The sequence below is a fragment of the Tupaia chinensis genome, unplaced genomic scaffold (genome assembly GCF_000334495.1).
Source record: "Tupaia chinensis unplaced genomic scaffold, TupChi_1.0 Scaffold000093_1, whole genome shotgun sequence".
NCBI lineage: Eukaryota > Metazoa > Chordata > Mammalia > Scandentia > Tupaiidae > Tupaia > Tupaia belangeri.
The window spans coordinates 11,972,216-11,988,311 of NW_006159555.1; the positions used below are offsets into that span (position 1 = coordinate 11,972,216).

At 36.8% G+C, this 16,096-nt stretch overlaps 1 protein-coding gene and 2 pseudogenes across 7 annotated transcripts in view; all 3 read left to right on the forward strand.

Annotated features, from left to right (window-relative positions):
- LOC102475727 (phospholipid-transporting ATPase FetA) overlaps positions 1-16,096 on the forward strand; it is a 156,083-nt gene that overhangs the window by 74,228 nt on the left and 65,759 nt on the right. For all 7 annotated transcript variants that reach the window (XM_006143188.2, XM_006143185.2, XM_006143187.2 and 4 more), the window contains one exon: positions 6,445-6,503. In XM_006143188.2, coding sequence (XP_006143250.1) covers positions 6,445-6,503 — 59 coding nt within the window. The remainder of the gene's footprint in view (positions 1-6,444; positions 6,504-16,096) is intronic.
- LOC102478808 (transcription factor BTF3 pseudogene) lies at positions 2,746-3,231 on the forward strand (annotated as a pseudogene).
- Positions 15,321-15,812, forward strand: LOC102478076 (prostaglandin E synthase 3 pseudogene; annotated as a pseudogene).

Here is a 16,096-nt window from a genome sequence, read left to right on the forward strand (position 1 = left end):
TCTTTTCTCCTGGCATTTTTTGGATATTTTTTGCTATTTCTCCAATTCCCTGAGACAGGATGTTAGGTTGTCCTTTAGCCACAGTTTCATCTTTTTCTTTTGTGTACTAATTGCTATGAACTTCCCTCTTATGACTTCTTTTAAAGTGTCCCATAGATCATAGAAGTTTGTGAACTCATTATCATTTGTCTCTATGAATCTTTTGATTTCAGTCTTAATCTCTTCAGTAGTCATGAAGTCATTCAGAAATAGGTTATTTAGTTTTCATGTGTTTGTGTATTTTTTAGGGTTTTTCCTGAGATTAATATCAAGTTTAATTCCATCATGGTCGGAAAAGATGCTAGATATAGTTTCTATGCCTTTGAATCTGTAAGACTGGTTTTATGCCCTATCATGTGATCAGTCTTTGAGATGGTACCACATGGTGGTACCTCAGGTGGGGCTGAGAAATATGTATATTTTGTGTGTTTTGGGCAAAAAGTTCTATAGATGTCTGCCAAGTCTGTTTGATTTATCATATCATATAGGTCTAGAATCTCATTGCTTATTTTTTATCTCATTGACCTGTTTAAAGGAGATAATGGGGTGTTTAGATCTCCAACAATTAGTGTATTACAGTCTATCTCTCCTTTTAGATCTAGCAGTCTTTCCTTTACATATTTGGATGTTCTTGAGTTGAGTGCATAGGTATTTATAAGGGTTATATCTTCTTGGTGAATTAGTCCTTTTACTACTATATAATGCTCTTCTTTGTCTCTTCATACAGTTTTTGTCTTAAAGCCTATTTTATCTGAAATCAATATAGTGACTCCTGCTCTTTTTTGGTTTTCACTGGCATGGGATATCTTTTTCCAGCCCTTCACTTTTAATCTATGTATATCTTTACCCATGACATCAGTTTCTTGTAGGCAGCAGATGAACGATTTCTAATTTTTAATCCATTCAGCCAGTCTGTGTCTCTTGATCAGAGAATTTAATCCATTAACATTCAACATTATTATTGATACTTCCTGACTTGTATCTATGATTAAGTTGGCCTTATTCTTGGTTGTTTTTTATTCTCTTATTGTGTCTGTCTGTCTTTAGTTTTCTTGGTATAGTACCCCTTTCATGATTGCGTGAAGAGCTGGTCTGGAATTGATAAATTCTTTCAGATTTTGTTTATCTGAGCACTATTTTATCTTCTTTCCCATATGAAGAATAATCTTGCTTGGTATAGTATTCTTGGTTGAAATTGTTTTTCACTTAACACTTTGAATATATTTCCCCACTCTTCCTTGCTTTCATTGTATCCAGTGAGAGGTCCAGTGTTAGCCTGATGGGATAGCTTTTGTAAGTGATTTGACATTTCTCTCTTGCAAATCTTAGTATCTTGTCTTTGTTTGTGGTTTTGTTCAATCTAGCTATGATGTACCGTGGAGAGGATCTTCCTGGGTTGATTCTACTTGGGATTCTTTGTATTTCTTGGGTCTGGATGTCTGAGTGCCTCTCTAAACTTGGAAAGTTTTCTTCCAGAATTTTGTGGAATAGATCATCAATGCCCTTATTAGTTCCTTCACCTTCTGGGATACCAATTATTCAAATGTTTAGGTGTTTCATGGTATCTATTATTTCTCATATATTTTCCTCAGTTTTCTTGGCTATTTTCTCGGTATTTTTGATAATTTTTTTCTAGGTCAGAAGTTTTGCCTTCTACTTCAAGATTTGATCTTCTGCATGGTCTAACCTGCTTTTAATACTTTTGAGGGACATTTTGACTTCCTGTATTACATCCTTCTTAACTAACAGTTCTGTTTGACTATTTTTTTATGGTGTCTAATTCTTCTTTTATATTGTGGAAGAACTTCCTCATCTCTTAGAGCTCAATGTCTCTTTTCTCTTGCATCTCACAGAGTTTTGTTAGCATAAATATTCTAAATTCTTTTTCTGACATTTTGGTTATATCCTCTAATTTTTCCCTCTTTGGAGACAAGTTTCAGTGCTCCCTTGCTGGAGATCTGTTATTTGATTCTCTTATCCTTAAGGATCTTCTCTGATTTCTAGTCATTTGGTAATATATTTGCTTTTGGAGAAGGGATTGTGGCATGGCCACTCCCCCAGAGAGTGATTTCTCACTTTCTGTCTCTCTGTCTTCCTGACAGGTGCACACACTCTAGAGCAAAAAATCTCTCTCTAAAAATAAATAAACAAATAAATGGAAAAAGAGGGCAAGATCATGTGTTAGCTATGAGCTCTCCTCTTCATTTTTTTTTTAATTTTTAAAGTTTATTTTCCTTATTTCTTTCATAGGCAAGAGAGAGAGGGTTGTGTTAAGTTTCCACTCTCTTGTATCATCACAATAGCAACCAAATTTCAACACAAAATGTTTTTTAGAGGGTGTGCATATTTAAGTCATAAAAAATGCATAGCCTATCAGACAGAATCATGAAGAAATAGAAATCATAGAAACTGTGAACAAATCAATAAGTAAAGAAATTTAGTCAATAAACAAAATTTCTCTACAAAGAAAAGTCCATCACCAGATGGCTTCACTTATGAATTCTAACAAACATGTAAAGAAGAATTAATACCTCTTCTTCTCGAATTCTTCCAAAAAAAAAATTGAAGACAAGAAAACATTTTGTTCTAGTTGCCATCTTGTGTCCAGTGTGTGTGTGTGTGTGCGCCTAATCTCAGCTGGTCTACCTGAGACCTCCTGAGTGCCAACCCTAGGCCCCCGTGTGGCCCCTATTCTGCTCCAACAAGATGAAAGAAACTATCATAAACCAGGAAAAACTTGCAAAACTGTAGGCACAAGTACACATTGATGGGAAAGGAACTGCTCGCAGAAAGAAGGTGGTTCATAGAACAGCTACAACAGATGATAAAAAACTTCAGTTCTCCTTAAAGACACTAGGGGTAAATAATATCTCTGGAATTGATGAGGTGAATATGTTTACAAACCAGAGAACAGTGATGCACTTTAACAACCCTAAAGTGCAGGCATCTCTGGCAGCAAATACTTTCCCCATTACATGTCATGCTGAGACAAAGCAGCTGATGGAAATGCTATCCAGCATCTTAAACCAGCTTGGGGCAGACAGTCTGACTAGTTTAAGTAGACTGGCTGAAGCTCTGCCCAGACAATCTGTGGATGGAAAACAACTGCTTTCTACTGGAGAGGATGATGATGGTGAAGTTTCAGATCCTGTAGAGAATTTTGATGAGGCTTCCAAGAATAAGGCAAGCTGAATTGAGTCAACTTCTGAAAGGGATAAAACTTGACGAAGTTACTGGGAGCTGCTATTTTATATTATGACTGCTTTTTAAAATTCTGTTTTGTTTATGGATATGATCAAATCTAGATCTCTAATATTTTTAAGCCTAAGCCCTTGGACACTGCAGCTCTTTTCAGTTTTTGCTTATACACAGTTCATTCTTTGCAGCTAATTAAGCTGAAGAAGCCTGGGAATAAAGTTTAGAACAAAGATTAATAGAACTCTTTGCCTAGTAAAAAGAAAGGAAGGAAGGGAGGGAGGGAGGGAGGGAGGAAGGTAGGAAGGAATCATTTTAAACTAATTTTATAAGGCAAGCATTATTCTGATACCAAAGCCAGGCAAGGGCACTACAAAAAAAATAAAATTATGGGCCACTATTCCAGATGTAAATAAATTCAAAAATCCTAAACAAGATACTAGTAAACCAAATTCAACAACACATTAGCAGGATCATTCACTGTTATCAAGTAAGATTTAACCCTGGAATGCAAAGATGGTTCAACATATACATTAACAGAATGAAGGGTGATTACCATATGATCTTCTCAATAGATATATAGATAAAACAGTTGACAAAAAGCAACATCTGTTCATGATTTAAACAACTCTCAACAAACTAAGTATAGAAAGAATGTACTTCAATGTAATAAAGGCCATATGTGAAAACCCACATCTAACATCATACTCAATGTAACTGCTGTTGTTTCTTTTTCTTTTTTCATATGAGAGAGAGAGAGAAGGAGATGGGATGGACTTTTTTTTTAAACAGGTCTCACCCCGTCATGATTTTATGCACCAGCCTCCCAGTTAGTCACACACTAACACACCTGACCTGTTCAAGTCAGTCTGGAAACCAAACCTGAGCCTCCTCTGTGGCCCCAGCCTCATATAGTGATATCTACTACTTGTGCCTCCAAGGCTGGCCCTCCCTCTTGCTTATATTCAGCTTACTATTGGAAGTCCTATCCAGAGCAATTAGATGAGGAAAAAGAAAAAAAATTACATCTGTTTGTGGATAATGTGATCTTATATAGAGAAAACCCTAATGATTCCACCAAAAAACTGCTAAAACTAATCAATCAATTCAGTAAAGTTCAGGATAAGATGTCAACATACAAAATTTGTTGCACTTCTATATTCCAGCAATGATCTGCCCAAAAAGCATATTAAGGAAAAAAATTCCATTTTCAGTAAGACCAAAGTGTAGAATAATTAGGTTAAAAGACTTGTACACTGAGAACTATAAAACATTGAGTAAAAGAATAAAGAAGATGGAACCTGCAGATGGCCTAATGGTTACATCACAGGACTCCTACACAGTGGACCACAGTTCTAGTCCTGTATCCGGTAGCTTAAAACTCATGCCAGGCATGTGTGTGTGTTTGTGCCTGAGATCCCAAGGTAAGAATGGAGAAGGGATTGCAGCATGGCCATCCTCCCTGAAGGGTGATTTCTTGAGTTTAGCAAGCACATGCACTCTGTGGCAAAAATCTCTCTTAAAAAAAAAAAAAAAAAAAGAACACACAAAAATTGGAAAGACATCCTGTTTCTGTGGGTTGAAAAAAATTGTGTTGTTCAAATGTCCATATTCCTCACAGTAATCTACAGATTCAGTGATATGTCCATTAAAATCCCAATGGTGTTTCTTACAGAAAATAAAAAATTTCAATCCCGAAGTCCATATGTAACTGTAGAAAAACCCAGAATAGACAAAACAAATTTAAGAAAGACAAACAAAGACATCACACTTCCTCATTTCAAAATATATTATAAATTAATATACTTAAAAGTAATATAAACATAATTATATGTACAGTAATTAAAATAGTGTGACATTGGCATAAAGATAGACATGTAGACAAGTGAAATAAAATTGAAAGCTGGAATTAAGTCCATATGTGGTCAGCTGATCTTTAACAAAGATGCAAAAGTCCACAATGGGGAAAAGACATTCTCTTCAATAAATGGTATTAACCATTCATTAAGACTTAATAACCACAACTAGAAGAATAAAATTAGATTGCTATACCATATATAAACTAAATTCAAAATGGAAGACTAGCAGATGACATAATAGTTATGTCATGGGACTACCACATAGTTGACTGCAGCTTGGGTTCCAGGCCCAGCAGCTTAAAACTTACACTAGGCGAATGTGCATGTGTGCCCAGAATCCCAAAAGGAGAATAGGGGAGAAGGGTTTGTGGCTTGGTCATCCCTCTGAGGATGATTTCTCACTTTCTGTCTCTCTATCTATCTCTCCAGTGAGCGCACATGTCCCATAGCAAACAAACAAACAAAAAACTCTAAAAAATAATAAATACATAAATTTGAAATAGATTAAAGACATAAATGAAAGACCTGCAACTATAAAACTACTAGAAGTAAAAGTGTCTTTATACTAGATTGGGCAATGATTTCTTTGGTATGACACCAAAAACACAGCCAACAAAAGCAAAAATAAACAAGTGTTTATAAACTGTTAATAAAAGATTTCTGCATAGCAAATAAAACAGTCAACAGTAGAGAAAACAATCAACCTATGGGTTGGGAGGAAATATTTGTAAACAGCGAATCTGATAATGGTTCATTTCCAAAATATATAATAAATTTAATAGAAAAAAAAAGATTTAAAAATTAGCAGAGAACTTGAATAGACATTTCTCCAAAGAAGACATACAGATGGTTAACAAATATATGAAAAGATGCTCAACATCACTAATGATCAGGGAAATGCAAACCAAACTACAGTGAGATATCACCTCTCACAATTTAGGATGACTATATATATATAAAAAAAAAAAGATGAGTGTTGGTGAGGATGGGGAAAAACTGAAACCTTTTATACTGTTGGTGGGAATGTAAATGGTGCAGCCACTATGGGAAACTGTATGGAAGTTCCTCAAAACTTAAAAGTAGAATTACCATATGATTGAGCAATCCCATTTATAGGTATACATCGAAAAGAACTGAAATCAGTTTCTCAAAAAGATATCTGTGCTCCATGTTCATTGCAGCAGTAGCCAAACTATAAAAACAACCTGAATGTCCATCAACATAGCCTGATTAAAAAATTCTCCACTAGCAGCCAACATCCCAGCCTGGTCTACAGAGGAGCATCCTTCATATCACCTCTCTCTCTCTCTCTCTCTCTCTCTCTCTCACTCTCTCTCTCTCTCTCTTTCAGAACAAGAGAGATATCTGCAAGCCAACAACAGAACGTTCAACACTATTTTTGGATATCCTGTGAGTATTATACCTCTAGCTAGTTCAGAAGAGGGTTGGTATTTTCCAGCAATCTTACCCTTTGTTGGAGAAGCAGGACATTAATTGTAGATATAGATCCTACAACACAGATTCTATATTCTTTCAAATTTCCATACAATGAATGAAGCAGTGCAAGCTTAGACTCCAGAAGTAATCCAGTCACCTAAGCTCAGGAGAGAATAGTCTCAAATTTTGGGTTTATATGTTACTTCTAGAAAAAAACATATAGCTTTTTCTTGTATATATGAAAATATAATTACACAATTATTTCTTCACTTAGATATCTATCTGTTGGATTGCTGTAAAAGTCATGACATATTTTTCTATGCAAAAATGTGTCATGACTTTTCCAGTGACCTAATATGACAATACATATTGCCTCATCAATTTAATAGAGACAGTGTTTTCTATTATATGGATAAATCTTTATTTAACCAGTCTCCTATAATTTTAAAGTGACTCCAGTGTTTTACTATGATAAGTGGTCCTGAACAAACACTTTTATACATGTATTTTGGCATATTTGTGTGAATCTATCCTATGAGAGTTTCCTAGAAGCAAAATGGCTAGACCCATAGGAAAGAAAACACATTAACAATTGTGATACATATTGCCAAACTGTTCTAGAAAGAAGTATACTCATTTCTATTTCTACCTATAATAGAGACTTCCATTTTTCCATATTTTTGCCACACTAGATATTTTTTAATTATTTATTTTATTTTATTTTATTTATTGTTAATTTGACTAGAGAGAGAGGGAAGTTGAGAAAAAAAGTCACTGGATCCAGGAGTCAAACCACAGTCGGCCATGTGGGAGTCCAGTGCCTTTAACCACTATGTCACCTGCCAGCCTCCACACTGGTTATTATCAATCTTTTTCATCCTTGCCAGGCTCTTAAGTGAAAAGTGACATTTAATTTTCTTCACTTAATTTTGAGTGAGACTGATAATCTTATTATGTTAATTAGCCTTTCATATTTCTTTTTCTAGAAACTACCTATTAATCATCTTTGCCCATTTTCTATGGACTGTTCATTTTTCACTTTTTTATTTATTCATGAATAAATAATTCATAAAAAGATATATGTTGAGGAGGTAACAGTTGGCCTGGAGATTAAGGCACTGGATCTCCCAAGGCTGACTATGATTCAAGTCCTGGACTAGCAACTTGAACTATCACACCAGGTGAGTGTGTGTGAATGCCCAAAATCTCACAAGGAGATTGAAGGAGAAGGGATTGCATCGTGGCCATCCTCCCTGGTGGGTAATTTCTCACTTTCTCTCTCTCTGGAGAATGTACACACCCTATAGCAAAACTGAAAAAAAAAAAAAAGATATATGTTGAGCTTGGTGGAGCAGACAGTAGCCTACTAATCTACATTGCTGAAAGCCACATGGTCAACTGTGGTTTGAATTCTGAGGCTAGGGATGTTTACCCAAGATCCTGCCTAGCTGGAGGGCTCAGGGAAATGGATCATAGTGTGAGAAAAGCCTGTTAAGGATTTCTGTCAATCTGTCTGTCTCTCTCTTGCACATGCACATATGCACATACATGCTTTCTCATAAAAAAAATATATATGTGTATGTGTATATATATGTGTGTATATACACACATGTATGTGAATAATATATACACATGTGTGTATAATATATACACACACGTGTGTAGTATATACACGCACACGTGTGTATAATATATACACACATGTATGTGTACATTTCTCTCCATCACACATATGCTCCCTCTGGCAAATAAAAAAAAAGAAAAATTGCATTGCTTGTAGTTGTAGAAGATTGAAAACAATCTAAATGTCCATTTATAATTAACTGGCTAAATAAACTATGCTAAATCTTCAGAGGAAATACAATATAGTTTTTAAAAAAGAAAAGGAAGAAAAACTATTATGAAATTATATTATGAAAACATCTTTAAAATGTATATATATGTGTGTGTGTGTGTGTGTATACATATATATATGCAGTAGGGCTCATGCACTTGACAGAGAGAGAGGGAAAGTGAGAAATCACCTCCAGCATGGATGGGCATGATGCAAGCCCTTCTCCTCCATTCTCATCTTGGGAGTTTGGGCATGCATGCACACCACTGCTGGGTCTGGGACTTGAACCTCATAGTCAGCCATGTTGATCCAGCTGCCTCAACCTCCACACTACCTGCTGGCCCAAATATATATATTTATATTTCCACATTTTTGCACTATTCTGAATTTTAACAATACATTTTAAAGATGTTTTCATAATATAATTTCATAATAGCTTTTCCTCCTTTCCTTTTTTAAAAACTATGTTGTATTTCCTCTGAAGATTTAGCATAGTTTATTTAGCTAGTTAATTATAAATGGACATTTAGGTTGTTTTCAATCTTCTACAACTACTAGCAATGCAATTCTTTTTTTTTTTTTTTTAATTTGCCAGAGGGAGCATATGTGTGATGGAGAGAGATGGAAAGAGAGGGAAAGAATACAAGAAAGCACCCCCCGCCCCCAGGGAGCATGGTCATGCTGCAGTCCCTTCTCCTTTTGGTATTTTGGGCATGCACGCACATGTACTCAACATATTTTTCAAGGCACGAGTCTGTTACTTGAACTCCATGGATAGCCATGTGGGATCCAGTTGCTTCAACCACCATGCTGTAGGCTGGCCTACAAACAATGCTTTTATGCAGATCTTAGTTCGTGCATGTGCAGCTATATATACACACATATATATACTTACATGTATATATATGTGTGTATATATAGTATAGAAGTGTGTGTGTGTACATACATATATATACATACATATACATATATATATATGTGTGTGTGTGTGTGTATATATATATATATATATATGTTTATAGTCTCCAAGGGATCTCAGTTTATGATTTCTGAGAAACATGATTCTAGATAATAACAGTGTTCAGGGTCTGACCATGGAAGCAGGTCCCCCAACCCTCCATCTTTTGGACCTGAATAAGAATTAGTAAAGTACAGTAAAACTAGATTTGGCGTCTGACAGACCTGAGTTTGAATACGGCTCTGCCATTTTCCAACCTTAAAACTTTAGGCAGGTTGTTTAACTTCTCTAATCATCAGATCTTTCATCTGTAAAACAGGAATAATAATGGTCACCTTGTATGGTAGCCATTGGTGTTAAGCATGCTCATGAAAATGTTAGTTCTCTTTTTTCAAAAAACTATTACCTTTTTGGGGAACCAGCAGGTGGCATGGTAGGTAAGGCGCTGGACACTCCCACATGGCCAACTGCAGTTCGAATACCAGACCCGGTGGCTTGCTTTCTTACTTGCCCTCTGTCTTTGTGTATCTCTCTCTGGTCAAATTAAAATAAATGAATGAATAAAGAAAATTAAATAAATAATAATTTTTTAAAAACCATTACCTTTTGGGAAAAAAATGCTATCATTCCTTTATAGTCATAGTCCTTATCACAATGTTTGGCACATACTTGGTACCCAGTAAATATACCCTGAGTATTTAATAAATAAATAAACAAACAGATTTGACTAGATTTGACTGATTCTTACGTACCTGACAACCATCTCATTTCCCGGACACTGCTCATTGCCTATTTTCTTGGTAGTTACCTAATTTCACCTACTCTGACTCCTTTTCTTCTTTCAAACTCTAAACTAATGCTTCTCATTATATCTTTAATGGTCCTCTTCTTCCCCCAGTTTAGCCTTCAGTTAGGTATCACTATCCAAAGAAATGAATAACCCAAACCAAAATTCACTGCCTTCTAGACCTAGACATAAGAAATTCAGAGTTTCTTTTTATTAAAGAAAAATATTTTGGTGCTACAATAATATATACTCGGGACTTGGCACTTACAGATCATTCCACTAAACTCTGTTCAAGACAGACCTATTAGCTTTACTAGGATAGATCCTATCTAATTCCTTTTCAGCCTCTACTAATGTAGCCAAGCACATGTCTATGATCAGAGCAAAGACTTGAGAAATGCTATACTGTCCAATTGATTGTGAATTGGAAAATCATTCAGAAACACCCAGGAAATCTAGTTTTAACTTTAATCTCTAAACTCTTAACTGCTAAGCTATTTGACCAACTTATCTTTCCTAAGAAAATAGACCTTAGACAAGCGTGGTTTGTTAGGTAGCCTATCTAATTTCCTGGGTGTGGATCCAGGATTTGAATTTTAGCCTTTGAAATAAATGGTTTTAATTTTCCAAGAGAAGGACAAAAGCAGGTCCCACCTATATTCTCTCTGTTTGATCAGTTTCTGTACTCCAAACCGGCAGGTATGCTTATTCTTGTGTCTTGGCCTTATAAGTGGAGGCAATGGGGGAGAAGCCTGTCTTTAGGGAATTATTTGATATTACTATTGTGCTTTTTCTTGAGCTCTTAGATTCAGCCTCTGACATCTTAGGACAAACAATTGAAGATCCTAAATCAGAAAATCAGATGATCCTATCAGCCTCTTAAGAATCAAGATTAAGGAGGCAGACAAATTCTCATTTCTCATTTGGCAAAGTAAAACTTAGGTGTATGCCAAAACCTGTTAGATTCTCTTAGGACAATTAGGGTCCAAGTGGCTCTCTAATGGTGACAGCAACCAGCATAGGAACCTTCAGTGGACTAAGGTTCAAAGATGGTTCTTAGCATTTAGCATCTGACATCCTTCCACCCTGAAAGCAGCATGTAAAGGCACACCAAACCAAGTTTGCTAGGTTAAGAAAGCTTCATTAGAGAGCTCTGCAGTAGAGCTAACATGAGTGATAAACTTGCCATGATTCAGGGCTGAGGAGGACCTTAGGGGCCAGAGGGTAAGATAAACCTGAATGATTCCTGATTATAAGAAAAGAATATAGGCCAAGAAAGCATCAAGACACCTCCACCTCTGACTGTGTCGGCCCCCTGGGTTCAGCTTCATGGCTGTGAAGTGCCCCCCCACACACACACAGCTAGGGTCCCCTCCTTCCAGACTCCAGTGTTAGTCAGGACAGAAAGTGTCCTGGCACCTCCACCACTGACTGTGTTGGCCCCCTGGGTTCAGCTTCACAGGTGTGAAGCTCCCTTTAGTCAGGGTCCACCCTTCCAGACCCCAGTGCTAGTCAGGTAGGTAAGTGTCTCTCTCCCTCTTGTTCTTCTCTGTCCCTTCTTTTTCTCTCTCTCTTTTTTTTTAAAAAAAGAAAAAAAAAAAAAAGAAAAACAGCTTTCTGCCCCGTTTGTGCCTTTCTCTTGCTTGTATGTCTCCTCTTCCCTCAACTAGGACAGAAAGCGTCCTGGCACCTCCACCTCTGATTATATTGGCCCTTCGCACAGGGCTTGTGTGCCATGCGGTTTTCTATTTTTAACTCAATTTCATTACCTATGATGTGATTTCTGTTTTTTCCTCCTCTTTTTGTTCTAGTTCATTCCTTCTTTTTTCTTTTCCTTTTCTTCCTATTTCTACTTTCATTTTCTTTTACCTTACTGTTCTGTTTTACTGCTCAACCCTTACCCACTGCCTAAAGAAGACTAGGAATATAGTAGCTAATTTTTTTTTTTTTTAATATTTGAACATTGTGAATTTTAGAGAATTCTTTGCACCTCACTGCAGTGGTTGCAAAAAGAGTGAAGCTCCCCTTCATATATCCAATAGGAAAACTTCTGTGATCCCCACACTGGAGGACACAGTAGAAGAGAGAAAATAGCACCAAACTATTTCACAATAAAGGAAATACATGAGCTCAAGTCACAGAATCCTTCTCCAAAAAAATTAGCCAAAAGGGAATATATTACCAAATGGCTAAAAATCGGAGAAGAGCCTCAAGGACGAGAGAATCAAGTACTAAATCTCCAGCAAGAGAACAATGTAACTCATCTCCAAGTGGAGAAAATAATATCCTCTGATATTACTGAAATGTCAAAAAAATTAGAATATTTATGGTAACAAAACTCTATGAGATGCAAGAGAAAAGAGACGTTGAGCAGCAAGAGAGAGAAAGTTCTTCCACGATATGAAAGAAGAATTGGAAACCATAAAAAAAAAAAATCAAATGAAGGACCAACAGTTGGCGTAATGGCTATGTCGCAGGACTCCCATGTAGTCGACCATGGTTCGAATCCCAGACCCGGTGACTTAAACTCATGCTGGATGCATGTGTGTGCATGCCCAAGATCCTGAGAGGAGAAGGGATTGTATCGTGTCCATCCTCCCTGGAGGGTGATTTATACTTCCTGTCTCTCTGTCTCTCTCTCTCTTTCTGGCAAGTGCATGCACCCTATAGCAAAAACCTCTCCCCCCCCAAAAAAAAAAGAATAAAATGGAATGGATAGATATGATATGAAGGCTGTAATACAGGAAATCAAAACCTCCCATGAATGTATTAAAAGCAGGTTAGACCAGGCCCATGCAGAAGATCAAATCGCAGGAGTAGAAGTTAAACCTCTGACCTAGGAAAAAATTATCAAAAATACTAAGAAAACAGCCAAGAAAACTGAGGAAAATATATAAGAAATAATAGATACCATGAAACACCTAAACATCTGAATAACTGGTATCCCAGAAGGTGAAGAAATTAATAAGGGCGTTAATAATCTGTTCCATGAAATTCTGGAAGAAAACTTTCCAAGTCTAGAGAAGCACTCAACATCCAGACCCAAGAAAATCAAAGAATCCCAATTAGATTCAACCCAGGAAGATCCTCTCCATGGCACATCATAGCTAGATAGGCCAAAACCACAGACAGAGACAAAATACTAAGATTTACAAGAGAGAAACATCAAATCACTTACAAAGGCTATCCCATCAGGCTAACACTAGACCTCTCATTGGATACAATGCAAGCAAGGAAACCGTGGGGAAACATATTCAAAGTGTTAAATGAAAAACAATTTCAACCAAGAATACTATACCAAGCAAGATTATCCTTCATATGGGAAAATAAAAACATGCTCAGGTAAAAAAACCTGAAAGAATTTATCAACTCCAGACCAGCTCTTCAAGAAGTTCTGAAAGGACCAGCAGTTAGCAAAATGGCTATGTTGCTGGACTCCCATGTAGTTGACCGCGACTTGAGTCCCAGACCTGGTGGCTTAAACTCACGCCTGGCACGTGCGTGCCCAGGATCCCAAGAGGAGAATGGAGGAGAAGGGATTGTGGCGTGGCCATCCCCCCTGGGGGGTGATTTCTTGCTTTCTGTCTCTCTGTCTCTCTCTGTCTTTGTGGCGAGCGCACGTGTCCTATAGCAAAAATCTCCCAAAAAAAAGAAAAAACAAACAAACAAACAAAGCAAGAAGTTCTGAAAGGAGTACTATATCAAGAAAACTAAAGACAGACAGACACAGTAAGAGAACAAAAATCAACCAAGAACATGGCCAACTTAAGGGTAGGGACAAGTCTGGAAATATCAATAATAACATTGAATGTTAATGGATTAAATTCTGTGATCAAGAGACACAGACTGGCTGAATGGATTAAAACTCAGAAACCGTTCATCTGCTGCCTACAAGAAACCCATCTAATGGATAAAGACATAGATAGATTAAAAGTGAAGGGCTGGAAAAAGGTATTCCATACCAGTGGAAACCGAAAAAGGGTAGGAGTCGCTATACTGATTTCGGACAAAATAGACTTTAAGACAAAAACCGTACGAAGAGACAAAGAATGGCATTATATTGTAGTAAAAGGACTAATTCACTGAGAAGATATAATGCTTATAAATATTTATGCACTTGACTCAGGAGCACCCAAATATGTAAAGACTGCTAGATCTAAAAGGAGAGATAGACCGTGACACACTAATTGTTGAAGATCTCAGCACCCCATTATCTCTTTTAGACAGGTCAACGAGACAAAAATATACAAAAAGATTCTGGACCTAAATTATATCATAAATGAGATGGAATTAATAGACATATATAGAACTTTCCACCTAAAAAACACAAAATATACGTATTTTTCAGCCCCGCATGATACTTTCTCAAAGATTGACCACATGATAGGGCAAAAAACCAGCCTTTACAGATTCAAAGGCATAGAAACTATATCCATCATCTTTTCCGACCATGATGGAATTAAACTTGATATTAATCTCAGGAATAAAACCTCGAAAATACCCAAATATATGGAAACTAAATAACCTACTTCTGAATGACTTCATGACTACTGAAGAGATTAAGACTGAAATTAAAAGATTCATGGAAACAAATGATAATGAATACACAAGTTTCCATGATTTATGGGACACTGCCTAAACAGTCATAAGAGGGAAGTTCATAGCAATTAGTGCACACAAGAAAAAGATGGAAAGGTGGCAAAATTCCTGGACACATATAATCTACCAAGATTGACACAAAGAGAACATAAAAAGCCTGAATAGACCTATAAAAAGCAATGAGATTGAATCAGTAATAAATAACCTTCCCAACAAAGAAAAGTCCAGGCCCTGATGGCTTCACTGCTGAATTTTACAAAACTTTTAAAGAAGAGGTAACCCCCATTCTACTCACACTGTTTCTAGAGATCCAAAAGGAAGGAACCATTCCAAATTAATTCTATGAAGCCTCCATTACCCTCATTCCCAAAACGAATAAGGATTTGACAAAAAAGGAAAACTACAGACCTATATCTCTGATGAATGTAGATGCAAAAATTCTCAACAAGATGCTTGCTAACCATATTCAACAGCATATTTAAAAAGTTATTCATCGAGGTTGAGCCCACCGCTGCCACCGTCGCCTGAGGGGAGCGAGCAGAGGCCGTGACCGGACACCGGAGAGGAGTCAACTGTCCAGCAGCTGCCACCCGAGAGCCCCTCCCCCCACTTGCCCGTCCCTCTGCCCTGTTCACAATGCAGCCTGCTTCTGCAAAGTGGTATGATCGAAGGGACTATGTCTTCATTGAATTTTGTGTTGAAGACAGTAAAGATGTTAATGTAAATTTTGAAAAATCCAAACTTACATTCAGTTGTCTTGGAGGAAGTGATCATTTTAAACATTTAAATGAAATTGATCTTTTCCACTGTATTGATCCAAATGATTCCAAGCATAAAAGAACAGATAGATCAATTTTATGTTGTTTACAGAAAGGAGAATCTGGACAGTCATGGCCAAGGTTAACAAAAGAAAGGGCGAAGCTTAATTGGCTTAGTGTGGATTTGAATCATTGGAAAGACTGGGAAGACGATTCAGATGAAGACATGTCTAATTTTGATCATTTCTCTGAGAGGATGAACACCATGGGTGGTGATAAGGATGTAGATTTAAGATTTACCAGAAGTAGATGGAGCAGATGATGATTCACAAGACAGTGATGATGAGAAAATGCCAGATCTGGAGTAAAGAATGTTGTTATCACCTGGATTTTGAGAAAGAAAAATTTCTCTGCAAGATTTCATAATTGAAAGAATTCCTGAGTTGATAGCTCTAAAGGCAGATGCTGTATTTGCCTCCTTTAACCCATTTTCAACCTGTTTGTTTTTTTAAAAGGCTTCACTAAGGGTTGATAAGTAAGTACATTGTATGGGGCAGTTTTAAGTCAGCTAAGGCAATAACCTTATGCATGAACATTTCCCAGACTTCCATGAAGCTGTTGAGGTCCTAG